The sequence below is a fragment of the Balaenoptera ricei genome, chromosome 3 (genome assembly GCF_028023285.1).
Source record: "Balaenoptera ricei isolate mBalRic1 chromosome 3, mBalRic1.hap2, whole genome shotgun sequence".
In the NCBI taxonomy this organism is placed as follows: domain Eukaryota; kingdom Metazoa; phylum Chordata; class Mammalia; order Artiodactyla; family Balaenopteridae; genus Balaenoptera; species Balaenoptera ricei.
Window position 1 is genome coordinate 174,920,738 of NC_082641.1, and position 25,700 is coordinate 174,946,437.

The 25,700-nt window shown below is 56.2% G+C and overlaps 3 protein-coding genes across 9 annotated transcripts in view; 1 reads left to right on the plus strand and 2 right to left on the minus strand.

The window, feature by feature from the left end:
- Positions 1–22: 22 nt before the first annotated feature.
- Positions 23–1,045, minus strand: TIMM29 (translocase of inner mitochondrial membrane 29). Its single transcript, XM_059918399.1, has 2 exons — positions 911–1,045; positions 23–834 (listed from the first exon to the last, which is right to left on the minus strand). The coding sequence occupies exons 1-2, from the start codon at positions 1,002–1,004 to the stop codon at positions 146–148; spliced, it is 783 nt and encodes a 260-aa protein (XP_059774382.1). The 5' UTR covers positions 1,005–1,045; the 3' UTR covers positions 23–145.
- A 110-nt stretch (positions 1,046–1,155) lies between these two features.
- Positions 1,156–6,777, plus strand: YIPF2 (Yip1 domain family member 2). Of its 7 annotated transcripts, none has more exons than XM_059918404.1 (9): positions 1,156–1,241; positions 1,397–1,457; positions 2,192–2,346; positions 2,436–2,516; positions 3,498–3,585; positions 4,827–4,943; positions 5,037–5,203; positions 5,282–5,464; positions 5,553–6,777. In XM_059918404.1, the coding sequence occupies exons 2-9, from the start codon at positions 1,427–1,429 to the stop codon at positions 5,664–5,666; spliced, it is 936 nt and encodes a 311-aa protein (XP_059774387.1). In that variant the 5' UTR covers positions 1,156–1,241; positions 1,397–1,426; the 3' UTR covers positions 5,667–6,777. The 7 variants fall into 7 exon arrangements, with proteins under 7 accessions (XP_059774387.1, XP_059774390.1, XP_059774388.1 ...); XM_059918405.1 differs by having other exon boundaries at positions 1,190–1,457; positions 5,553–5,684; positions 5,764–6,777; XM_059918403.1 differs by having other exon boundaries at positions 1,190–1,457; positions 5,553–5,684; positions 5,781–6,777.
- The window catches only part of CARM1 (coactivator associated arginine methyltransferase 1), a 40,441-nt gene continuing 20,616 nt past the window's right edge, over positions 5,876–25,700 (minus strand). The window contains exons 2-15 of the mRNA XM_059918401.1: positions 22,258–22,383; positions 19,712–19,818; positions 18,659–18,763; positions 16,700–16,810; positions 15,439–15,616; positions 13,222–13,312; positions 12,959–13,040; positions 9,365–9,450; positions 9,081–9,170; positions 8,499–8,636; positions 8,319–8,408; positions 8,110–8,222; positions 7,880–7,957; positions 5,876–7,638 (exon numbers count right to left, since the gene is read on the minus strand). Coding sequence (XP_059774384.1) covers positions 7,265–7,638; positions 7,880–7,957; positions 8,110–8,222; positions 8,319–8,408; positions 8,499–8,636; positions 9,081–9,170; positions 9,365–9,450; positions 12,959–13,040; positions 13,222–13,312; positions 15,439–15,616; positions 16,700–16,810; positions 18,659–18,763; positions 19,712–19,818; positions 22,258–22,383 — 1,769 coding nt within the window. The 3' untranslated portion in view covers positions 5,876–7,264. The remainder of the gene's footprint in view (positions 7,639–7,879; positions 7,958–8,109; positions 8,223–8,318; positions 8,409–8,498; positions 8,637–9,080; positions 9,171–9,364; positions 9,451–12,958; positions 13,041–13,221; positions 13,313–15,438; positions 15,617–16,699; positions 16,811–18,658; positions 18,764–19,711; positions 19,819–22,257; positions 22,384–25,700) is intronic.

A 25,700-nucleotide genomic window follows, 5' to 3' on the forward strand; every position in this document is an offset into this window, starting at 1 on the left:
TTTTGTGAAAACGCAGGAAGAGAACAGTGCAAATAATTTATTTCCGTCACTCGGCGTTTGAGGCTCACTCACACCAACTGCACAATCCCGGGCCAACAGTCTGTCAGGGCTCAGAGCCCGATCGGGACCCAGGCTGGTCTGGGTTTCATCTCGCGACTTCCGACGGCACCAGCGGGTCGGCCTGGCTCAGGGCGAGCTGGTCCTTCTTCTCCTTCTGCAAGACCTGCTCCTCCCACAGCGCCTGGTCCACCTGATCGTCGGTGAGCACCACGGGCTTGAACTTCTCATCGAAGAGCCGCTCGTTGGCCTCCGAGTGCAGCTGGTGGGGCCCGACGACGCGCAGACGTGCCGGCAGGTGCAAAAACTCGTCGTCGTTGATGTCGCAGTCGCGCATCCGGGCCCCCAGCACCCACCAGCGGCCCACGAAGCCCACATCCAGGATGCGGTCCGGGAAGTCGACCCAGCGGGGCTGCAGGTAGCGGCAGCGAGCCTGGTAGAGGCTGGCCTGGGCGTCGAAGGGCGCCTCGTACACCAGCGAGCAGAGGCCCAGGCTCACGTGACGCAGGCAGCCGCGACCCCGCAGCCAGAGCAGCCGTTGCACGAACGCCTCCGAGTCGCGGTTGCGCGTGGCGGGCGCCAGCAGCAGGAGGGTCCCCGACGCGTCGAGCAGCGCCTCCTCAAAGGCCGCCTCGCTCGGCGCGAGGGCGCAGCAAGCCGCCGCGCCACCCAGCAGCCCCACGTACACGGCCGCCCGCACGGGTCGGGCCCTCGCCGCCGCCGCCGCGTCCCCGCAGGCCTCAGCGTAGTCCCGGAGAAGCGCGCGGGCCCAGGCGCCTGAGGGGAGAGAGGCGCGATGAGGGCGGTCCGGCCGCTGCGGCCGCCCACCCCGCCGCCTCCCGCCGCTACTCACCCAACCGTGCCCACACGCCGGGCTTTGCGGCCGCAGCGTCACCAGTCTCTCCGCGGCTTCGGGGCCAAAATCTCTTCAGAACGGCCGCCGCCATTGTCTTCCGGCTTTGCGTCCGTACTCCGAAGAGAAACGCAAGGTAGGCGAAGCAGAAGGCCCGGGGAGTCTCTTCTGCGCAAGCGTCAACACTGCCGGAAGTGGCTTCCCATCGGAAGAGGGTAGAATACGGACCGACGCCGGATGTTGCTGTCAGATCGGAGTACGGTCGTCTGTGGCTGGTAGGCGGGTTGCGCAGGCGCAGAGAGCCCGGTCCCGCTGGTTGAGGTAGCCGCAGGTGAGGGGGCCGTGGGCGCACCTGTGGGGCGGGAGCGGCGAGTTCACGCCCCGGTGGGTGCTGTTAGCCGCCAGACCGGGCTCGGGGCTGAGGCTAGCCTCCAGGAGGGGCCCCGAGAGAGGTCGGGGGCGGGCCTGATTGGCCTCTGTCCTCAGAGCGGGATGCGGTGACGGCCCTGAGCGACCATGGCAGCGGCAGACGAGCTGGCCTTCCACGGTGAGTGCATCCGCGACCGGGCCCGACTCCTGCTCCCTCCGCTGGCCGGAACCTCCCATCCAGGTTCCAACTCATATCTAACCCGAACCCCAGTCAGCTGTGAACCCCGACCCAGGCATGAAACCCATCCCTAACTCGAATCCCGCTCCCGCCCTAAACTCAGGCCTCAAACCCGAGCCTCTACCTCAGTCCAGAATCAGCCCTCAGTTGCGGGCCTATGTTAGAAGGGAGGGGACACACCTCCTTCCCACTCACCAGAGTTGAGGAAGACGTGCCCTGAGTTGGGGGTGAACACCCAGGTGGTCACGGTTAGCGTTGGCCCCCAGATGAGCAGTGGGCAAAACCAAATTGTTTCGTTTGTTTTTGATACATTTATTTATTTATTTATTTTGGTTGCGTTGGGTCTTCGTTGCTGTGCGCAGGCTTTCTCTAGTTGCGGCGAGTGGGGGCTACTCTTCGCTGCGGTGCGCAGGCTTCTCATTGTGGTGGCTTCTCTTGTTGCAGAGCACGGGCTCTAGGCGCGTGGGCTTCAGTAGTTGTGGCTCGTGGGCTCAGTAGTTGTGGCGCACAGGCTTAGTGGCTCCGCGGCATGTGGGATCTCCCCGTACCAGGGATCGAACCCGTGTCCCCTGCATTGGCAGGCGGATTCTTAACCACTGCGCCACCGGGGAAGCCCCGAAACCAAATTGTCTTGACTCCCAAATACGCCTGTGTCCCATATGCCTTCTTGACAGAGTTCGAGGAAGCTACTAATCTGCTGGCCCAGACCCCAAATGAGGCCACCACCAGAGGTGATCAGCTGGTCCCCCAGCGGCACGTGGCTGTGGCCATGGACTCAGGTGGCAGCTACGGAGCTGAGGACGAGGTGGAGGAGAGTGACAAGACCGCGGTGAGTCCCATAAGTCCCCGTGCCCTGCCTCTTGTCCCTACCACCCACCCCTGCCACCCCTCCCAGCGCTGAAAGCCTGCATTCTGCAGCTCCTACAGGAGGAGAAGCAGCAGCCTGGTTTCTGGACCTTTGGCTACTATCAGAGCTTCTTTGACGTGGACACCGCACAGGTCAGGCCGGGAAAGCTGGTGGGATGGGATTTGGAGTCACGCTTGGGGTTCAGCCACTAGTCACCGAGCACTTCTTGTGCGCCAGGCCCTGGGCAAGTGCTGGCAATATGCACCTGGGAGAACAAGAGCTCCTACCCAGGCTGGTAGGTGTGACTATGTGCACTGCAGGGATGTGGCGTGACCGGGACTCTTGGGAACACGGGGGACACAGGCGATATGGTGGGTTAGGGAAGGGCCCACTGGAGGAGGTGAGGAATTTGCTGAGGCTTAGAGGAGAAGGTAGACCTAGCCAGGCAGAGTGGAGGGAAGCATAAGTATGTTCCAGGCACAGGGAACAGCATATGCGGAGGACCAAAGGTGAGAGAAGGCACACACTACTGCGGAGGCTACCTGTCACTCAGGCTGGAGAGTGAGGTGGGGGACTGGCGGAGAGAAGCCAGATCACCAAGGGCCTCACGAGCTATGTTAAGGAGTCTGGGTTTTATCCTAAGGGTGCTGGGGAGTCATGGAAGGGTTTAGAGCAGGAGAGGCTTGAGTAGCATGGAACATGGATCGGAGGCCCCAGGCCAAGGTGGGAGATGGTAATAAACCAGGGCTGCGGAGTAGGGAACACGTTGGGAGAGATGGGGGAAGGAGAGCGCCCAGGACTAGGACTTGTTGCCGACGGTTAATGGGGTGGGGGGAGAGAGCAAAAAGGGGAGTCCGGGGCAGCCAAGCTGGAGGAGGAGGAAGCAAAGAAGAAGATGGCAGGCCCTGAAGCGTCCTTCAGAGTGGTGGGGCACTGGGGTATTGAGTGGGGGCTGCCCGGGGAAGGGGCGGGCTCCAGGCCATAGGAAGACAGGAGCCCCTTCTGGCAGAGTGTAGAGAGAGGAGGTGGGAGGTCAGCAGGGAAGGAGCCCCTAAGGAGCTTGACCCCTCCCCTCCTGGGTGGTGAAGAGCCCCAGGCGGGCTTCCATCCTAGGCCCCGGCCTTGTCCCCCAGGTCCTGGACCGGATCAAAGGCTCGCTGCTGCCCCGGCCTGGCCACAACTTTGTACGGCACCGTCTGCGGAATCGGCCAGACCTGTATGGTGAGTGAGGTTGTGCATTCAGTTCATTCGATTATTCATTGAACAAACGTGGACTGAGTGCCAGGCCCCAGTATACAGCTGAGAACAAAGCAGAATCACTCATGGAGAGCGTGAAACTTACACTCTGCTCAGGGAGATAGAGCCAAATGAGGCTGCAGAGGGCGTTGTGGCTAGGAAGAGAAGCACAGGGTTTAGAGGATGGGAACTGCGATTTCGCACGGGTTGGTCAGGGAAGACCCCTCTGAGGAGGGTGAGAGAATGAGCCTGGTTGGTGTCAGGGCGGGGTGTGGGGAGACCCCGGGGAAGAACATTACAGAAGTGGGATGTGGTGGAAACAGGCCTGAACTGCAGGGCAGCACTGTCATCGGACTGGAGTGAGCTGCCAGGAGGCCACAGAGGTGACGGGACAGGTCACACAGGACTCCTATGCTGTGGTGAGACGGGATCTTAGTTAAGTGTCCTTAGGTGCTCTGGGCCCGGGGCGGGAGCGGGGTGGGGGGAGGGCAGAAGCTGGGAGACCAGGGAGGAGGTGACTGCTGAGGTCCAGCACGGGATGATGGGCCTGGCCTGGGGTGGAGAGAGCCGGGCGTTGGATTCTGGCATACGTCAAAGATGAAGCCAACACGTCAGATGTGGGGTGGAAGGAGAGGCGATAAGGAGGCTCCGGAGTTTTTGGCTGGACTACCAGAAAGCGGGAGTTGCTATTTACTGATGCGGAAAGGCGGGCAGTGTGGTGGGGTGGAGTGGGAACGTTGAATAGGAGCCGCAGGTTCAGGGCAGAGGCCCAGACTTGAGACATTTGGGGGTTGTCGGCACAGAGGTGGCATAAGGCCCTGAGGTTGAACGAGATCACACAAGGGGTGAATGAACGCAGAGAAGAGGTTTGAAGACTGGGCCCCGGGCCGGCTCCCCGCTGTTAAAGAGCTCAGAGAGTCAAAAAGGTTGAGGAGTTGCCAGAGAGCAAAAACGTAAAGTCCTGGGAACCACATGGAGAGTGTTTCCAGAAGGAGGGCGTCAGCTATGTCAAAGGCCATCAAGAGGCCAAGAACGATGAGTGCTGGGCGCCAGCACTGGATTCAGCCGCCAGTTTGTCGCTGGTGTGACGCCGGGTCGATGAGTGGGGTCGATGGGGTGGAGGGGTGGAGGCAGCCCGGAGCCTGGGAAGAGGCTGGGACAAGATGGGACAAGTCACCTGTCCTGGGAGCTCCCACCCTGGGACCCTGACCGTGCCCCGCCCGCAGGCCCCTTCTGGATCTGTGCCACACTGGCCTTCGTCTTGGCTGTCACCGGCAACCTGACCCTGGTGCTGGCCCAGAGGAGGGATCCCTCCATCCACTACAGCCCCCAGTTCCACAAAGGTAAGCGAAGTGGGCAAGGCCTGGTACCTGGCGGGGGGGCGGGGGGGGGGGGCGGTGCCGTGGCCCGGGGGCGATTACCTGCCTTGCCCGCAGTGACCGTGGCCGGCACCGCCATCTACTGCTACGCGTGGCTCGTGCCGCTGGCGCTGTGGGGCTTCCTGCAGTGGCGCAAGGGTGTCAGGGAGCGCATGGGGCCTTACACCTTCCTGGAGACGGTGTGCGTCTATGGCTACTCCCTCTTTGTCTTCATCCCCACTGTGGTGAGTGGGGCTCAGGGACGGGTGGGCCCCGGGCGCCACGGGGACAACCTGGTAGCCAGCTGCCTGTGTCGTGCCCAGGTCCTGTGGCTCATCCCTGTCCCCTGGCTGCAGTGGCTCTCCGGGGCCCTGGCCCTGGCCCTGTCAGCCGCGGGCCTGGTGTTCACCCTGTGGCCCGTCGTCCGTGAGGACAGCCGGCTGGCGGCTGTGCTGCTGCTGTCCGTGGTGGTGCTGCTGCACGCCCTCCTGGCCACGGGCTGTAAGGTACCCGGCTGCGGGGGTCACAGGCTGGGCCTGGGGTCGGGCGTTGGCTTGCTGCCTCTGACGCTGACCCAGGGCTCTCTCGGTTCAGTTTTACTTCTTCCAGCCGCTGCCTCCGGAGCCCGCGGCTCCTCCCCACCAGGCCACATCTCAGCCCCCAACCGTAGTACTGTCACCGCCCCCGCCAAGGTCCGCAGCAGCCTAGGAAGGCTGGAGCCCGCAGGTGAGGAACTGTTTCCGGCTGTGGCTGAGGGGGTCTCCGGCCCCCATCCCAAGGTTAGAAGTCATGGGGCCACTCCTAGGAGTTTCTCTCTTTCAGGCCCAACATAAGGGGGTGCCTCTGCCTGCCCTGCCCCCCAGATGGTGACTGAAGGCTCCCCTGAGACCTCGAGATGATTTTGCTACTTTCCAGACTTTTCTTACAAAGCAAACACTTTTATTTTCTATGCAAAGGTGATTCAGAGAATTTATATAAAGGCGGGAGAGGGGCAGAGCAGGGAGCTTCCAGGGCAGCCATCGCCCCACAGGCCACCGGCCAGGATGGGCGGGCAGCGCAGGGGGCCACCCCAGCCTCGGCTGTGCCTGCTCTTCCTGGGGGACCCAGTTAGTGGGCCTTGGGCCTAGCCTGAGCTCCACCACATCCGAGTTTGGGGTGTTAGAAACTGGGAGCAGAAGTAGAAGAAAATTGCCTGTGCTGAAACGTACATTTCCTTCTTTATTGGTTTTTTTTTTTTTTTTTCTTTTCTTTTTTTCTTTTTTTGGAGAGGTCCCTGCAAGGCCCCTTCCCAGGCTGGGGAGGGACCAAAATGCCATCATAGTAGTAGGGACTGGAGCATCTACAAATACTGAAGGGGATACACAGGCCTAACGTTAGCTACAAGGAAAAAGGATGCCTTCCACGACAGACCCTTGAGGTTTCTGTGTCTGCTCAAGCGGCTGACAGTGACCCTTCCCTCCAGGCCCAGGGCCCACGGGGCCACCTGTTCTAGCTCTTGGTGTGGGTGTGGGACCTGCAGGGGCTCAGGGACAGGACAGCAGCAAGTGGCAGGGGCCGAGGACGGAGGGCCTTCCCGACAGCCGGGTGGGTTGTACATTCAAGTGTGAGGTGAACCCTTTGGTGGGAGGGGGCCGAGGGGCTCCAGAGGCCTGGCCCCGCCCCATCCCGAAGACTCGGCAGGGCTGCCCCTCGCCACCGAGCCTCTGAGTTGGGGAGAGGGGCTGCTGGCTCGGCCCGGCCGGCCTGATGTCTCGGAGGGTCTGTGGATTGACACTGGTTCTTTTTGTAAAAAAATAAAATTAAAAAAAGCAGCATGTCACGCCCATTGTGACCAAGGCCTGGTAGTTGAAGGGGAGGCCCCGCCTGGCCAGGACTGCCTTCCCACTGGAGGTAGGCAGGGGGCAGGCCTGAGGGGCCAGGGGATGGGGTTGGGGGGTGGGCGGCAGCTGCTCCCCTCCCTCCCTGCCAGGTCTGCAGCTGTCAGGCCCGGACACACCTGTTACAGAAGATTTCAAACCGAGGTCAGGGTGGAGAGGGCAGGAGCGGGTAACAGGGCTCCCACGACACGATCGTGTGTAAAATATGGCAGCGACACGCGCTCAGGGCCAAGATGTGGGCGGGCAGCGGGCTGGGGGCGGCGGCAACATCGTGTAAAAAAGTGTTCAAGTTCCCGTAGCAAAGAGGGCTGTGAGCGGGTGTTTGGGCTTCTCCGGTACAAGGGTGAGAGCCACCCGGGTGGAGGGGGGGGTGGGCAGGGTCTTCATTTGGTTTCCTGGTGCTGTCAGTCCGTTCCACGCCAGAGGGGCCTAGCTCCCGTAGTGCATGGTGTTGGTTGGGATGGACATGGGCGAGGCCATCGAGATGGCGGGGCCGCCCATGGTGAACTGGCTGTTGACCGCGTAGTGGGCACTGGAGCTGCCGCCGCTGCTGCCCTGGGCGCCGGAGGACCCTGTGGGGCGGGGTGTGGGCACTGAGGGGCCAGCTCTGCCCCCTCGCCCGCCCAGACCCACGGCAGAGTCAGAGAGAGAGAGCGCAGGCGAGAGGGCAGGCGGGCGCCCGGCGGTGGGCACCCTCACACCCGCGGGACCCTGCTCCCCCCGCCCACCGTTACCTTGGACAATCCCCGTGCTCATTATGGAGCCCATCCGGGAGTGGGTGTGATTGACAATCCCCGTGTTGGCTGCGCAGCAAGAGGAAGGAAGGAAGGAAAGGAGATGGCGTCACCGCCCCCAGCCCGCCCGGCCCACGTGCCCGGCGTAGTGGGTGCTCACACTCGGGTGTGGGGAGGGTGGGCGCGGTGCTGGCAGAGCGAGACAGAGAGGAACGGCGCGGGGGACCTCAGCCCCCAGGAAGAAGAAAAGGGGGTGAGGCCGAAGGCCTGAGCTCGCCCCCAGCGCCCCCCCCCCCCACCCTGCGCTCACCTAAAGGAATCAGGTTGTTATGGCCCACGCTGGAGCCGCCGGCGATAACACTGCTCAGGTCGTAGGCGGTCGGCATCCCTGTGCCGGGGAGGGAGATGTCAGGGGCGGGGGACAGTGTCCTGGGCAGGGAATCGAGGGGCCAGAACTGCCAGCGTTTACTCAGGAAGCACCACAGGTGTGTCCAGGAAGTGACGCTGGCACCTGCCCCACCCACACGCGGGCCTGCTCACCAGCCACGGCCATCCCGCTGCTGAGGTTGTAGGTGCTGCCGGTGTTCCACATGTTCTCCGAGGGGGACGTGTAGTGGGAGCCAGGCGGCGGGGAGGGCGTCGTGCCTGTGTATCTGCGGCAGAGACGGACCGGTCGACAGGGCTGAGGGGCTGCAGGCGAGGAGGGGCACGCCCCCTCCCACCGCATGCAGGCCAAGGGCCCATCCTACCTGAAGAAGGGGTTTTTCAGATCCAGGAGGTTACTGGATTTGGAGCCTGTCTGGTCTACCTGGGCCACAATACTGATGTCGTAGCTCTGTCTGTAGAGAAGGCAGGAGGGGCCAGCCATGAGCCGGCTGCGTGGATGGACTGGACCCCTGCCTCCCCCAGCCCCGGCCAGCAGCTCGCACCTTTTGTTGGCAATAAGCAGACATGTCCCTGAGAGCGTGTCCCCGGCCTTGGCAAACAGTGGTGACTGGAACAGGCACCGGACCTGGTACCAGTGGGTCAGGGGCTCCGTCGGGGCCGTGGACAGCCACACGGTCATTCTGCCAAGCAGGAAGAGGCACGCGTTTGCCTGGGCTGCGGCCCCCACCTTGTGCACCCTGAGCTCCCCCCAGGCATCTGTGCCCCGCCACCCAGGGGTCCCCTGGGGCCCTGGAGCCGAGACAGCCTGGCTGTCCAGGAAGTTAACACATAGCCCCACAGCCATGGGGCACCCACTCACCCTGACATACATGCCAAGAGACACAGTCAGGTCCCGTGAAGAACAGTCACTCAGAACAGGGTAGACACCCACCCTGCCACAGCAGCCTACTGCGTGAAGGCCAGCGCCCACTGCCTTTGGAAGAAATAGTGGAACCCAGAGGAGTCGGGTCCTGCCCTCGCGGCCCCAGTTCATCATCTGAGCCAGCCAGGCCTGGGCTTCCCAACTGCAGGCAAGTCCCTGGGGCCAGGGGCAGGGGCCACCTGCTCTGCCCTGTTACACTCACATGGAGCCAATGAAAGCGACGTCAAACCAGAAAGCCAGACCGTGAACCAGCCCGGAATGCAGCATGTGGAATTTGAATGGGATTTCTATCCTGAAAGGCAAAGGGCGGTGATTGCTGGGGAAGCTGAACAGGGGCTGCCAGGAGAGAAGAGGGGTATCCGGGTGTTGAGTCTCGAGGGCCCTGCCCGCCTGCCCTGGGAGGAGAATTCTGCCTGAGGGAGCCGGCTGCGGCCTTGACCTCTGGCAGGAGCCAGGCCCAGGAGGACAGGGCATGGGTGCCGGTACCTGTGCAAATCTCCTTCTTTGGCTTCTAAGAAGTTCACCGTGTACTTGACAGACTTGGCCATCAGGATCCGGATGTCAAATGTGTCCTGGGAGAGATCAGAGATGTGACCTGACTTCAGGCACGGGGTGAAGTCCTGAGTCTGGCTGCAGCCTCTAGGCCATTCAGCTAAAACCAGTTTGCCCTTCTCAGACATGCTGGGGGAGGAGGAATTGGTACAACACAATGGAGGGCAATTAGGTGACAGCTCGCAAAATGACAACCATTCATCTGCATTAAAGACTTGGCAGTTCCACTTCTGGGATTTTAACCTACAGATCTATGTGCACATGTACAAACTTACACATGGAGTTACAGATTGCCTATAGTAGCGACACGCTGGAAACCATCTAATGAAACGAGTGATGGCCCAACAATAAAAGATTATGTACATGAAAAAGAATGAAGAGGCTGTTTATGATGGGGAAAGATCTCCAAGATAAACTGTTAAACAAGTTCACACATACACACACAAAAAACAAGTTAGAGAACTGTGCACTGACGTCCACTCCCAGCCATGACGGAGATTTCTTATCAGACTAACACTCCTGCCAAGAACTATATGAACTGAATAAAAAACAAAGGAAAAAAAACCCCAGTTGTCTGAAATCACTGGAGAGCGACCACAGCAGCCACAGCTTTTGGGCCAAGATCCGAGAGAGAGAGAGAGAGAGAGAGAGAGATGCTTTTCGGCCTGTGCCTTTCCCCTTGGGATGGGGCCTTTCAGCAGCCTCCCTGGGTGGGGAAAGCAAAATGGGGACTCGGGATTACCAAGGCAGCTAGCACTCAAGGGGCCAAAATGCTAAAGAAAACGGAAATGTGGAAATTTGAGGTGGACATTCTGCACGTGATTTCACTTCGTGGCATTTGCCAGTTCCTGAGCTACATGTGGGATGGGGGTAGGGAAATCAAGCAGAAAGCTGCTTCTATGAGATTAAAAAGCTAATGAAAGGTTCAGCACCATGTTGATGCTGGGAGGCTGGAACAAGGGGCCCTGTGAACCACCAGGCTCACCAAGACCATGAAGACTATGCCCTAAAGCAGCAGTTCTCAAAATGTGGTCCCTTCCAGAGCACCCTCAAGGTCAAAACTATTTTCACGATATAACACTGTTTTCTGCCCTTTTCATTTATTCACTCACCTGTGATACCACAACAGATTGAATGCACAAGCAGAATCCAGCTGTCTTCTGCTAAGCCAGCCATTAAAGAGATTTGCAAATTTAAAATGTCGCTAATTCTTGCTGGAAAGTTTTGCAAAATAGTTTTCTTTTTAAAAATGCTATTTATGTTAACATGTAATAGGTTATTATTGTTATCCTTAAATTAACTAATGCGTATTTTTAAATTTCTTGGGTTTAGTTTTTACTGTCAATAGATATTGACAGTACATCATTCAATACAATGCACACAAAATTTCTTTGGGATCCTACATTTTTGAGAATGTAAAAGGGTCCTGAGACGAAAATGTTTGAGAACTGCTGCCTTACAGGGAAGCCGGGCGATATACCAGTTAAGCAGAGTCTGAAAAGCAACCTCCAAATGTCTTAAATGCCTCATAGGACCAAGGTAATCTGTCATTATGGCTTCTTGCCTGAACAAAAACGAATCCTTGGAAAGAAAAACATCATCCAGAGCCTCTGTAATTTTTCATTCTAGCATTCAATGACCAGGCATACCAAGAGACAGAACCAAAGTACCAAAAACCAAGAGAAGAAAAAACAGAAATACAGTTGCCACTTATCCAGATACTAAAAGTGATCAGAGACTTAGAATTAACATGTTTAAGGAAAAAAGGTGAACAAATTTCACAGAGAACTGAAATAATAAAAAATAAGCAAAATGAAACTCTAGAACTGAAATTTTAGAAAACCAAGGGGGGAGGAGGAGTTGGATGGGCAGTCAAAAGGAACTACAAACTTCTAGTTATAAGTAAGTACTAGGGATGGAATGTACACCATGATAAATATAATTAACTCTGCTGTACGTTATACATGCAAGTTGTTAGGAGAGTAAATCCTAAAAGTTCTCATCACAAAAAAATTTTTTTTTCCAAAAACAAAAAAATTCAGATTAGACATAGTGATGAGAGGATTGGAACTAGGAGATGGATAAGAAGAAAACATGAAAATTATGCAATTGGGATAGAAAAGTATAAATATAGAAAAGAGTATAAGAATCATCCGAGAAATGGTGAAAAGGTCTAATGTATACATAATCAGAGTTCCAAAAGAAGAAAGAGAATGGGGCAGAGGTAGTGTTTAGAGATGCTGGGCTTCCCTGGTGGTGCAGTGGTTAACAGTCCTCCTGCCAACACAGGGGATGTGGGTTCAAGCCCTGATCCGGGAAGATCCCACATGCCGCGGAGCAACTAAGCCCGTGCACCACAACTACTGAGCCCGTGAGGCACAACTACTGAAACCCTGCGCACCTAGAGCCCGTGCTCTGCAACAAGAGAAGCCACCACGATGAGAAGCCCGCGCACCGCAACGAAGAGTAGCCCCCGCCCGCTGCAACTAGATAAAGCCCGAGCACAGCAATGAAGACCCAAAGCAGCCATAAATAAATAAATAAACTAAAAAAAAAAAAAAAAAAAAAGACTGTAAGGCAAGAAGTACTACTAGAGATAAAAAAAGACACTTGTTATAGTGACAAAAGGATCAATCCAACAGGAAGATATAAAAATAATCCTAAACCTGTATGCACCTAATAACAGTAATGTCAAAAAAAATAAGGCAAAAACTATCAGAACTAAATGGAAAAATAAATCTACAATCAGTAATAGATAGGAAAAGCAGACCAAAAAAAACAGTACAGATAGAGAAGACTTGACCAACATGATTAACAAATGTGACCAAATTGATATTAATATAACAATGTACACAACAAGTGACTGGTATACATTTTTCTCAAGTACAGAGGGAACATAAACCAAGAGAGACCACATACTGGGCATAAAGCAGCTCTCAACAAATTTCAAAGGACCAAAATCATACAGTGTATATCCTCTGAACACAGACAAACTAAGACAGAACAATATATTGATTATGCTATACTTTGAAAGGAAAAAAGGTTAAATATATGTATATTTGTATAGGCACATTTAGAGATAAGACTTCTAGAAGAATACACAACAAAGACTGTTTGCCTATAGGAAAAAGAACTGTGTGGCTGGAGATGGAAGTAGGGAGGCTTTCCACTTTTATACTTCTTTGATTTTTGAACCATGGGTCTATGCATCAGTTCAAAAATCTCAATAATTAAAATTAATCAAATAAAAGCAGTTCACCAAGGATCAATTCATCTAATGACAGTAAACACGTTACTGCATGCTTACTATGCACTAAGCACTCTACATGCATTGCTACTTAATTCCCAACATCCCTGTGTGAGAGCTCCGTGCAGGGGCAGAAGCTCAGAGACCAACGGTGGCCTGCCTAGTGCTGCACAGCTTGCATAAGGCCTTACAGGAAAGCCAATGCCCCTCTCCTGTCACCCCAGAGGAGGGCCATGCCCCGTGCTACTGTGGTAGTGAGTGCCCTGGGTGCCCCCACTCACCACCACAGGCTGCCGGAAATACTCGTCCACCGCAGCACCTCGGAGAGCTGACAGGTCCACTCCATGGAAGGATGGCTGGTACCTGCAGAAAGCCCCCACCCCCCATGGCAAGGTCACCAGCAGCAGGACACAGTTGGGGCAGCCTGCCTTCTCTCCCAGCTGGCCCTCATCCAGCCCAAGTCTTTTAGGTCCTACTGAGGATAAGGAATAAGAGAAAGGTGGGGCCATCCCTGAGAAGGCAGGACACCCAGGGGCACACTCACCAGAAGTTGGCCTTGGTGAACTGCTCCATGTAGAGCTGTTCATCCGTGAAGGGTGCGAGGTGGACATCACCAATGGTGGGGAACATGTTTCCTGGGAGTGGGGGCAGGGAGCGGTGCTGGCGTCAGGGTGGGACATCCAGCAGGACCTGGCAGAGCCTCCAAAGGGCCCCAGGACCCCAGCTCTGGGCCTTCCCAGCCTCTCACTCATCATTCACTCATTCATGCACTCATGCAATGAAGAGATACTGAGCACCTACTCTGCCAGCGGCCACTGAATACTTGACATGCACCTCCTCACTAAACCTGTACAGCTAGCCAGGGAGGAAGGAGGGCCTGGCCTCAAGTCCCATTACAAGGGCTGGGAGACAGGAAAGCACCTGCCAGAGCCTCGGGGTAAGTAAGCAGTGCCTGGGGTGTGGCCAGGCCTCCAAGGGCCCTGCTCCATCAGCCAGACAGTGTCTCTCGGATAGGCGTGCAGCAGGGAAAGCAAAGGAAAGTGCTGTGGACAGAGCAAGGGTGAGCCCCAGGCTATGGCATCACGGGCCCCAGCTGAATCCCCACCACAGGACCGCCCAGGCTCTGGCAGGCAGGGTGGACCACTTGCATGGCCTGAAATGGGAGGGGGACTCAAGGAACAGACAGATGAGTCAGAGCCAGTGGCAAGGAGAGCCAGGGCTCAGGAGGCCCCACCTACTTCGAGAGTCTAGGGCCCCCAGTCACCTGGCCTCCAGATGTGGGCCTCCCTCCCTCCTCTTATTGCAGGGGAGAGTCCCTGAGGTGCTGGGAATCTGCCTTCTCAAGCCTTCCTTCAGCTGCAGCCACTGGGGTGGGGAAGGGAGGGGCTCACTGGCCCAGAGGCCATAAGCCAGGCCCCCTGCCCAGGAGGAGCCCATCAGCCCCCCGGAGCAACATGGAAAAGTGCCCCCTGCCCTGAAGGCACCTAAAACTGTGCAGCTGCGGGGAGGGTTCCCTTAATCCCCCGAAAGAGCTTCCTGAGATGGAATGAAGCCGCACTCATGCAGGCTGAAGGGGAAGAGGTTAGCCCCAGGCCCGATCCTGGACAGGCTGCTTGACCAGTGGGGTGAGTGTGCAGCTGCCCACCGGAGCCTGACTCCTGTCTGTCCTTCCGTCCCATAAGGAGGAGCCCACACCCTGCTGGGGCTGCTGCTCACCACCCCCCCCCCCCGACTCCCACCGCCCAGCTAGCTTGGCCCATCAACAGGGCAGAGCATGAGAGCAGGTCTAGGACAAGCCTTGGGGCAGCCTGGCTTCCCACACACCTGGGTCGCAGGACAGAGCTGTGGGGAAGGGCAGCCACCTCCTACCTCCCACCTCCCAGAGTGGAGCCTGAGGCAGGCCCTTCCCCACAGACCAACTCCTCCCCTGCCCTCCACGGGGCCCGCAAGTGCACGGGCCTCCCGTGCTCTGCCCTGGCGGGGGTCGTCTTGTACCACACACACACACACACACACACACACACACACACACACAGCCCCTTTCCTGTACAGAAATACTGAGAACGTGCCCAGAACTGAGCAGAGAAACGGACACGTCGGCAGATGTTCAGGGCCCCGCACAGACCAGACCACCAGTGACACAGATGGGCAGGTGTCAACAGTGACCCAATGACCCCAGAGCACAGACAGGCAGGTAGTGACACAGACAGGAGACCACAGACATCAGCTGCCCCCCAGTGCACAAGAACCCCCATCCCACTCACACACACACACACCCCACCCCATGGTGATGAGCGCAGGAGCCCGTCAGGCTGAGGGCAAGGTCTACAGCGCTAGGAATGAAGACGACAGGGCAGTTCCTCGGGGAAGGTGCCGGCCACAGAACATGTCCTGCTCCGACCACAGCCCAGCCAGACACTGTCCCCCATGGGCCATGAGATGCCAGAGGCAGCCCAGTGGCTCTCCGCAGGCCTGAGGGGAGCCCCTCCGTACCCTGACCGAGCAGGCCGGGCAAGTGGACACGTGGCCTCGTTTGGGGCCCAGCCAGCTGAGGTCAGGTCCGGGTAGGGAGCGGGGGTGAAGGCCCAGATGCCCTCTGTACCCCAGGCCGCCAGCTCAGGCCAGTGGGGAGCTGAACCACACCCATGCTGACTAAGCGGCAGCCAGGGGCTCTCTGAAGGGGCCCCCGGGGGCGCACCCCTGGCCTCGGGCCCAGGGAACGCCCACCCAGGCAGTGGCCCGCGCCGGCAGGGACACTCACCCCCAGGCCTCAGGTACTTCTTGGCGTGGAGGTAGCTCTCGAGCATGCGCTCATTGAAGAGCATGTAGCCCATGGGCTCCGAGATGATGATGTCCACCTGCTCGGGGAGCGAGACCTCCTCCACCTTCCCGGGGATGACCACGATGCGGTCCGTGAGGTTGTTACTTTTCACCAAGACCTGAGGGCGGGCGAGCCACAGGGGTCACGGGGGTCCTTGCGGGGGAGGGCCTCCGTCCACACTCGGCTACCAGATTCCCCTCTGCCTCCCTGTCGGGTCGCCCCTCCTGCAGCTCCGCAGCCTCCTGATGTCACCTTGGGGACGAGGACAAGTAGGCCTTGCCATAGCTGCCAAAGCTAAACCTGGACACACCTTCCGACCCAGCGATTCCAGTGCTAGGAATCTGCCCTACAGACGTAACCTCACATGGAGAGGGGACACGTGTACAGGGGATTCGGTGCAGCATTTGTGCTCCAGACTGAGAAGCAGCCTCAGTGTCAGTTACAGCCTGTGTCTCAACACACAGTGGTCCGTCCAGGCAAAGGGATGCTCTGCAACCACTAGAAAGAGTGAGGAAGCTCTTGACATGATGACGCAGACATATCCCAGATGTATCGTAGAGAGAGCAGAGCCAGGTGCAACACGGTGGCGTGTACATTCGTGTGGGAGCTGGCGGGTGGAGGAGCCCATGGGGGCTCATGGAGTGGCTCTGGGGAGCTTCCACATCCGTCTCTCTCCCTCCAGTGGGGGGGGATCTAGGTGGTTGGGAGCCAGAGGTGGGGGAGGGAAGCATCCTCACTGTTTACCTTTGTAGCTTTTAGGTTTTAAACTTTGTGATGAGGGCTTCAGTGCCAAAAAAGCATCAACTGACAAAATGAAATCCTGTCGTCATCCACCTCTCAAGTGGGGCTCAGAGAGGTGGGCGGCTTGCCCCGGGCCGAGATCCCACCCTGGTCTGTGTGACTGCACAGTCCAGACCCTGAAGCACCAGGCCATCAAGCCCCTGAAGACCCCAAATCACCCCTGAACCCATTGGGCCACCACCCGTCATGGAAGGGAGACTACCTCAGGCCCAGCAAGCCCCTCCCCCTGAAACCACTCAGTTTCGGGAACAAGAGACCAAAGTAGAGAATGACATTCCCAGGCTCCCCTGGACCCAGGGGTCAGGTCTCCTGGGGGCTCCCAGCAGGGCTGGCTTCCCCAGGCTGGAGCAGGCACAGAGCTGGGGCACGGAGACAGGTTGGGCCCCCGAGGGCCACTGACCTCGGCGTGCTGGGCCATGGTGCTGGCTTCCACCGCGTAGATCTTCCTCGCTCCAGCCTGGGCGGCGAAAAACGACAGGATCCCAGAGCCGCAGCCGACGTCAAGAACAATCTGAGGGAGGAGGGGGCAGTGAGGACAAATTAGTGGTAAAGTGACGTGATCGTAAAGATGTGTGTGTCACGAGACGCTCCCTCCCCGCAGACCCACCCATGGAGCACGCTCTCTGCCCTGTGGCCTGCTTCCCCTCTACACGGCCAGCTGCCCACGAGGGTGCTTTCTGAGAGCCATAGGAGGCTGCAGTTTGGATCCAAAGGTGGTAGAGTGGGACTTCTGAGGACAGCTAGGATGTTAAGACCAGTACACACTCTCAGACCCGATTCAAGAAGGAATGGTGTGCGCGGTCTATGCAGCACGTGGGAATGAGTGCTCACTAGGTAAGGACACCTCTGAGCCCCGCAGCAGAACCACTGAGACGCAGGGCTGACTGGCCAGGGCCACGCGGCCAGCAGGAGGAGGGCGGCCTCCCACCCCAGGCCCCACAGGGCAACCCCGCAACCTGGGAAGAGCCCCGGGGAAAGCTCCCACTCGGGTGCCCTCTCCAGGGCTGCTGGGCCCCAGAGCACAGGCTCTGGGAGGAGTCCCGGCTAGTGTGTGGTAGACTGTCCCACACTCTGGATTCGCCTGACTGCTTCCGCGCACAAACGGAATCAGGATAAACGTTTCTGGTGCATGGGTGCTAAAGGAGACCTGCTCTGGGCACGGCGGTGGGGCACAGGGCGAGCGCCCAGCAGGGGCGCTGGTGCTGTCGGGTGGGAGGGCCTCAGGTGCCTCTCAGAGCTCTAGATGAACTAGGAAATGGATCTGCGTCCTGGGAGAGCTGGAAGAGGCTTTGCTGAAGGGACACGGGCTTCCCGGGCCCCAAGCACTGCCCCAACGCTGCCCACGCCAGCCGTCAGGGCATAGGGATGGCCGCTGTGTCGAGGATGACTCCTTCCCAGCCTGTGGGGCTCAGGCCCTGGGACCGGGAGGCTCAGTCACCTGAGGGGATTCTCAGCAATGCTGGGGGAGGGCATCACCAAGGCGCCAGATGAAATAGATCCACGTGGATCATGTGGACAGTCCCCTAGATATGTCGAGAAAACCACAAGCTTTCATGTGGTTAAAAAGGAAAAACAAACTCTAGGCCATGGGAAGAGAACAGAATAAAATTTCACCTCCGAATATATATACTCTGGTCTCTTTTTAATCACGAGTATATAGTTGATCCTCGAACAACGCGGGAGTCAGGGACGCCGCCAACCCCACCACCCGGTAGAAAATCCGAGTATAACCATACAGTTGGCCCGCCATATCTACGGGTCTGCAGCCGTAGATTCAGCCAACTGTGGATCGTGTAGCACAGTTGCTCATATCTATCAAAAACAGTCTGCATGTAAGTGGACCAGTGCAGTTCAAACCCATGCTGTTCAAGGGTCAACTGCTCACTACTTGGTAACAGTAAAAAGATTTTAAAAGGAACTAGGGAAGTGACTAGATTACACTAAATCCACGTAACTTAACAGTACATGCCAAGACACAACATTAAGTGGGGGAAAAGTATTTTGCAGGAAGCGAATGTAGAATACAGTCCTATTTTGTATATCTGTATTTTTAAAAGATTATAACCCTAAACTATATATGCTGGTATATGCATGGGGAAAATTTTGGAAGAAGAGAGCTTTACTGTTGGCAGTGGTCATTCTGGAGGGAAATGACAGAGGCCTTTCATGCCCATCTGATACACACTGGGCTTCTACAAAAAGTAGATTTTGCTTTTGCAATCTGAAAAAATTAAAGATAAAATCAATGAACAAAGGGGGGGAAAAAAAAAAAAAAGAGGCTACTGAGCCAGTGAGGCGGGCACGGAGCCTGAGGGAGAGGGCGGAAGGCAGCAGGGTGGATGCAGCCGGCCCCGCTCACCTTGTCCTTGAAGTCCGTGTGGTTCTGCAGGATCGCGCGCTGGTAAGTGCCTGTCCGCACGTAGTCCTGCATCATGTTCTGCTGCTGGGACAGGTAGCCATAAAACTGGAACAGAGACATGCCAATGGCACAGGGCACGCAGCAGACAGATGGCCGAGGCCCTGGCCGACCCTGTGGCAGAGAAGGGTCCACTTCGGGCAGAGATCTCCCTGGGGAGGCCGCACCCCCTCTGCTGGCCTGGACTCCCCGGCTACCTGCTCCAGTAGAGGGAGCTGGAAGCTAGAGGCAGCCCCCAGGGAGGACACCACCACCGTCACCGTGGCCAAAGGACACAGTTGGTTGATACCTGGTCCTGGAAGCAACCCAGGAGAACTGAGGATATGCCACACGCAGGATTCTGGGATCAAGGGCCACCTGCCCCATCTTAGGGGCCCCAAAGAAGTGGAGGAGTGGATCAAACAGAACCCTAGAACTCAGAGCGCCAGGCAGGTGAGGTGCTGTGGGGTCTCTTTGTAAGACAACAGGCGATCGGGAGGCAGCGTGGCACCTGGGCAGGGGCACAGGCTTTGGCATCAGGCAGACCTGGCTTCCCATCTTGGCTCTGTTGCATAATAGCTGTGTGACTTGGAGCAAGTCACTTAACCTCTCTGAGCCTCAGTTTTCTCATCTGTAAAATGGGGACAACAATAGTACTTACCTCCTAGAGTTGTTGGGAGGGTTCAAGTGCTTCCGTACGTGTCAAAGCGCTGGGGCCAGTGGCTGGCATGCCCTACGTGTTCAGGACACTGTAACTATGCTATCATTACTCAAAATGCCTGTGGACCTGAGCTTCACCTGCACTCAAATCCTTCCAGCAACCCTCGTAGGCAGGCACTGGCATCTCTGTTTCACAGATGAGGAAACTGAGGCCCAGCGAGCGGAGGAAACCTGCCCAAGGTTACTCAGCGAGTAAGGGGCAGAGCCAGGACATGAACCCGGGTGGGCCTGCCCTGTGCCGCGCGGCCTCTGGGGGCCACCGGGGGCAGCAGCCTGGCCCAGGCAGTATGTACCCACCTGGAAATACTGCACAGCAGAGGACTCCTCCGTGCGCTCACTGAACACCGACCGCTCCAGGGTGTGGCCCCGGCAGGTTTTCAGGATGTTATAGAAGGAACAGAAATCTGGAAGGGGGAAGCCAGGTCATGTGTGGCCGGCTCAGGGGTGGCGGGCTCTGTCTAGGCGTGCACCCCGACTTTTCTACCTTGAGCATGAGTGATCTGAAACCCCCACACACACATACACATACACACAAATGTTGAAGAGTAAGGAAAAGAAGAAGGGCAGCCAAGCCTGCCTCTTGGTGACTGGCACGGGAGAAGGCAGGTGTCAGGGGCAAGTGTGCTCCACGCGGCTGGCGCTGCTTCGCCAAAGGGCAGCTTGGCCAAAGCCTTCAAAAGATGACCCGGCCGTCAAGTCTCTGGGACTCGCCCCAGCAAATACCCGTGGGTCCACCCACAGCTCACGGCAGTGTCTGTGGGTGGCAAGTGGACACAGGGACGCCACCCCAGTGTCCGGTCAGAGGGGACTGGATGGACCCCAGTGGACACTGAGAAGCACATGACAGAACCAGTCACCAGGGGTCTGCAGGACCAGATGTTACGTGGCAAATGAACTATGTTTATGAACACAGACCACTAAGTTGCATCAAGAAAAAGAAGCAAAACAAAATCATGAAGACAGATAGGATGGTGGGGGCCAGGGGCTGGAGGGGACAGGGAGGGGGAGGGGGAGTTAGTGTTTAATGGGAACAGGGTTTCAGTTTAGGAAGATGAAAATGGATGATGGAGATGCATGGTGGAGATGGCTGCACAACAACGTGAATGTGTTTTAATACCTCTGGAACCTGGACACTTGAAAATGGTTGATGGTAAATTTTACGTTAGGTGTATTTTAACACAATTAACTAAAAGACAGGACTTCCCTGGTGGCGCAGTAGTTAAGAATCTGCCTGCCAACGCAGGGGACACAGGTTCGATCCCTGATCCGGGAAGATCCCACGTGCCGTGGAGCAACTAAGCCCATGCGCCACAACTACTGAGCCTGCGCACCATAACTACTGAGCCCTCGCGCCACAACTACTGAGCCCATGCACCTAGAGCCCGTGCTCTGCAACAAGAGAAGCCACCGCAATGAGAAGCCCGCACACTGCAATGAAGAGCAGCCCCCGCTCACCACAACTAGAGAAAGCCCACGTGAAGCAATGAAGACCCAATGCAGCCAAAAATAAATTAAAAAAAAAAAAAGACACCTAAAAGACAATTTCTTAAAAATATACAGTTTGGGAAGATAAAACAGTTCTGGAGCTGGATGGTGGTGATGGTTGCACAATATGAATATACTTAATACCACTGAAATGTACACTCAGAAAGGGTTATTAACATGGTAGAATTGTTGCTATGTACACTTGACCACAATTTAAGAAACTGATAGGATTGAAAGGAAAAAAAATCAGAATATAACTATCCATGAAGCAGAAAAAGACGAGGCGGATCTAAAACATCAACTCTTAATGATAACCCTGGTGGTGTTTCTGTAACTTATCTTTTTAAACATTGAATTGGGGTTGATTTTGTATAAAGAAGGAAACGGAATGTGGAGCTCCTGGTGGGAGGTGGTCAGCCATCTGGCTGCTTTCTCCCAGCCCGGCGTCTCTCAGCTCTGAAGCCAGGCCACTTGAGGGCGGGCAGTCCTGAGGGTCTGGGCTTGGGGAGCCTCCTCTCTCCATCGGGGGCACTGAGACAAGTAAGAGGGCTCTGGGGATGCTGGGGGCAGCCGTGGGCAGGCGGCCTCTCCATCCTGGGCTCTCCTGCCCCAGCCCCTGCGCCGACCACTCTCCATCCTGGGCTCTCCTGCCCCAGCCCCTGCGCCGACCACTCTCCATCCTGGGCTCTCCTGCCCCAGCCCCTGCGCCGACCACTCTCCATCCTGGGCTCTCCTGCCCCAGCCCCTGCGCCGACCACCAGGCCCACTGACTTCGGCTCTGCAGGGACCAAGTCCGGTTGCTGGACCCTTCGAGGGGGCTCCAGCCCAGGGCGGCTCACCACCTCCACTGCTGACCCCCACCCAGAGCCACCAGCAGCACTCGCCTGGGGCTCCGCAAGCTCTGCTCGTGTGTCCCCCAGATGGGTCTGCTTAGAACCCTCCAGAGTCTCCTCTGCGCTCGGAACAAAGCCTCTGCCAACCTCAGGACCTTGTCTCATCCCATCCACTGCTGCGGGAGGGCTGGGCCCCTGACCCCCATCTGACCGGCTCCTCCAAGAGGCCTGGGGTGTGGGCAGGTCAGGACAGGCCTCTCAGAGGAGGGGACATATAAGCAGAGCCCAGAAGGACCCAAAGGAGCCGGCGAGGTCTGGGGCAGAGTGTCCAGGCAGCGAGCACGTACTCTTACCGTGGACATATTTCCATTTGGGAATATTTCTGATGTTGGCGGGGCATTCGCTGGGTCAGATGAACGGGCTATGATTTACCCGGGCTCCAGGCCCCCCGCCCGCCACGGCTGAGAGCGTAAGCCCCCAGGCTCTGGGCGCTCCGTGTGCTGCTGGGACGGAAGGGAGACGTACCGCTGGGCGTGGCGAACTGGATGAGGACGCTGTTGCAGCCCAGGGTGATGATGAAGGACTGCTTGCCCACACGGCTGCACTCCGTCTCCCGGGACACCGAGCACTTGAACACACAGACGTCTTCATCTGCGAGAGGAGGGAGGCGGGCGTGAGCCGCCAGGTCCCGGGGCCACCTCCCCCCCACCCCGCTCACGGCACCCCAGATTCTTCCAGGGTGCCACAACACCCGCCCCACGAGCGCTGCCATGTGCTCTGCCTGCCCAGCCTACGCTGAGGACGAGGCGCTGGCTGATCAGTGTCCCCAGCGGGGATACAGGATGCAGTCTGTCCAGCAGGAGAGGACAGTTGTCCACCGGGCAACCAGGGCTGAGGTGGGGGGACAGGGAGTTGCCAGGCACTGGGGGGCCCAGGGGGGCACCTGTGCCAGGACGTTCCCTCACGGAGCACCTGCTGGTGCCAGACCCCCTGTCGCTCCTGGGCACTGAGGTGGGAAGACACAGGGGAGAGAAGGGCAAGTCTGGCAGGCTCAGGGGGTCACGGGAACCCAGTGGGCAGCCCAGGCCCAGCTGAGGGAGTCGGGCCTTCAGCCACCAGCCCCTCCGTGTCACATGGGGGCGTCGTCGGCCTTCAGAGCTGAGCAGGGGTGGGCGGGGGTCAAGAAAGAAATGCCAGTGGTGCCTCTGCTTCCTCCCGCTGAGCCCCTTCCTTCTTGCACGTATTTTGAGTGTGGCCACAGGAGCCTGACGGCCCGTGTTCATGCCCCGTCTACTCCACTTAGTGTGTCACCAGGGCAGGTCTGAGCCCTCAGTTTTCTCATCTGTCAAGCGGGACTAACGGTGGGGCAGGGGTCGGGCCCAACACATGCATACAGGAAGCACTGCATCCCCACGCCCACCACTACTACTGTTACTAGTCATTCACTCAACAAGCATGGGGCACCCCACCTCAGCCGAACCGTGAGACACGGCATCACCAGGAGACAAACCGACCCGATGCTGTAGCCCGGATGTGGGGCAGCGGGACAGACACGCTGGTCCCATCACGAGGGGACAACAGACAGTGCCAGATCACAGGGCCGTCTGCAAGACAACTTCCCTGGTTGCCTCAAAACGGTCAAAGTCAGGAAAGGCAAAAATTGCTGGGAAGTATTCCAGAGTGAAGGAGACTAAAGAGACGTGACCGTCAAACGCCAGGTGTGGTCCTGGACTGCAGCCTAATGAACACCGTTCAACAGCTACAAAGGACACGTGGGGAAATGTGTGGACTGCAGGAGCCACAACTTTAAATGATCTAGATGTTACAGGAGCATTATTCTGCAGAAGAATGTTCTTATCATTGAAAGATACATATGGAAGGAAAGTGAATTCTTGTGATGTCTGCAACTTGCTTTCAAGTGGTTCACCAAATCAACAACAAAGACAAAATATATTTATAGAGAGAAGCATGAGTACAAATGTGCAAAGTGTTCCCAATCACCCTCATAACAGCCAAAACAATCTTGAAAAAAAAAACAAAGCTGGAAGACTCACACTCCCCGATTTCAAAACCCACTACGAAGGTATGGTAATCAAAACAGAATAGTACTGGCAAATGGAGAGACACATACATCAACAGAATTAGAGTCCAGAATAAACCCTATGTTTATAGTCAATTGATTTTTTTGTTTGTTTGTTTTTTATTTTTTGGCCATGCCTCACAGCACGTGGGATCTTCGTTCCCCGACCAGGGATCGAACCCATGCCCCCTGCCTTGGAAGCACAGATTCTTAACCACTGGACCGCCAGGGAAGTCCCGTATAGTCCATTGATTTTTAACAAGGGTCCTGAGAACATTCAAGGGGCAGAAAATAGTCTCTTCAACAAATGGTGCTGGGACAACTGGGTCTCCCTGTACAAGAGAATGAAGCTGGACTCCTACCCTCACACCATATATAAAACCTGACTCAAATTAATCAATGACCTAAACATAAGAGTGAAAGCTATAAAACTCCTAGGAGAAAACAGAGGGGTAAATCTCTGAGACCTTGGATTTGTCAATGGACTCCTAGATATGACACCAAAAGCAAGAGTATCAAAAGAAAAACTACATAAACCGGACTTCATCAAAATTATAAACTTTTTGGGGAATTCCCTGGTGGTCCAGTGGTTAGGACTCGGTATTTTCACTGCCAGGGGCCCAGGTTCGCTCCCTGGTTGGGGAACTAAGATCCCGCGAGCCATGTGGCACGGCCAAAAAAAAAAAATTTTTTTTAAATAAACTTTTTGCATCAAAGGACAGTATCAAAAAAGCGAAACGACAACCTACAGAATGGAAGAAGATATTTACAAATCATATACCTGATAAGGACCTATTGTCCAGAATATATAAAGAACTCTTAACAACAAAAATATAACCCAATTCAAAAACGGGCAAAGGACTTGAAGAGATGTTTCTCCAAAGGTATACAAATGACCAGCATGTGAAAAGGTGCACGTCATCGTTAGTCATTAGGGACCTGAAACTCAAACCCACAATTACGTACCACTGCACACCCAGCAGGATGGCCGTAATTTTAAACAAAAAAGGGGGAAATAACAAGTGCTGGCGAGAAATTGAATCCCTCAGACCCCGCTGGTGGGAACTTAAAATGGTACAGCCGCACAGAATTACCATTTGACTCAGCGATCCCACTTGTAGGTATATACCCCAAAGAATTGAAAGCTGGTATTCAAATGAATACTTGATGCAAATATTCAAAGTGTTACTATTCAAAACAGCCAAAAAGTAGAAACAACTCAGATGTCCATCAACTGATGACTGGATAAACAAAATGTGGTCCATCCATACAATGGAATATTACTCAGCCATAAAAAGAAATGAAGTCCCAACTCACTGATGAGCCTCAGAAACATTATGCTGAGTGACAGAAGCCAGACATAAAAGGTCACAGGTATATGATCCCATTTATAGGGAACATCCAGAACCAGTAAATTTGTAGAGACTGAAAACAAAATTCGTGGTTGCCACGGGCTGAGGGTGGGAGAATGGGGAATGACTGCTTAAATGGAAACAAGGTTTTCTCTTTGGATGATGAAAATATTTTGGAAATAGAGGTGATGGTTACCTGATACTGTGAGTGCACTAAATGCCACTCAATTGTTTTATGCTATGTGAATTTTATCTCAATAGAAAAAGAAAAATGTTCCCAATGGGTGAATCTGGATATGAAGGGCCTACGGGTGTCCGCTGGGCCCCTCGCTCTCCCCTTTTTTAGTCTGAGCCCTAAGCCTGGGCCACAGCCTGGGTTTCTGCCAGACGACCTCCCACCTCTGGAGCCAGGTGCCACCTCCTGGAGGGAGGGGGGAGCAGGGCACAGGCAGCCTCCTGACCGCAGGCAGGAGGGAAGAGCGGATTGGGAGGCCAGCCCCAGGCTCACAGCCACGCCGCACTCACAGGGGACCCAA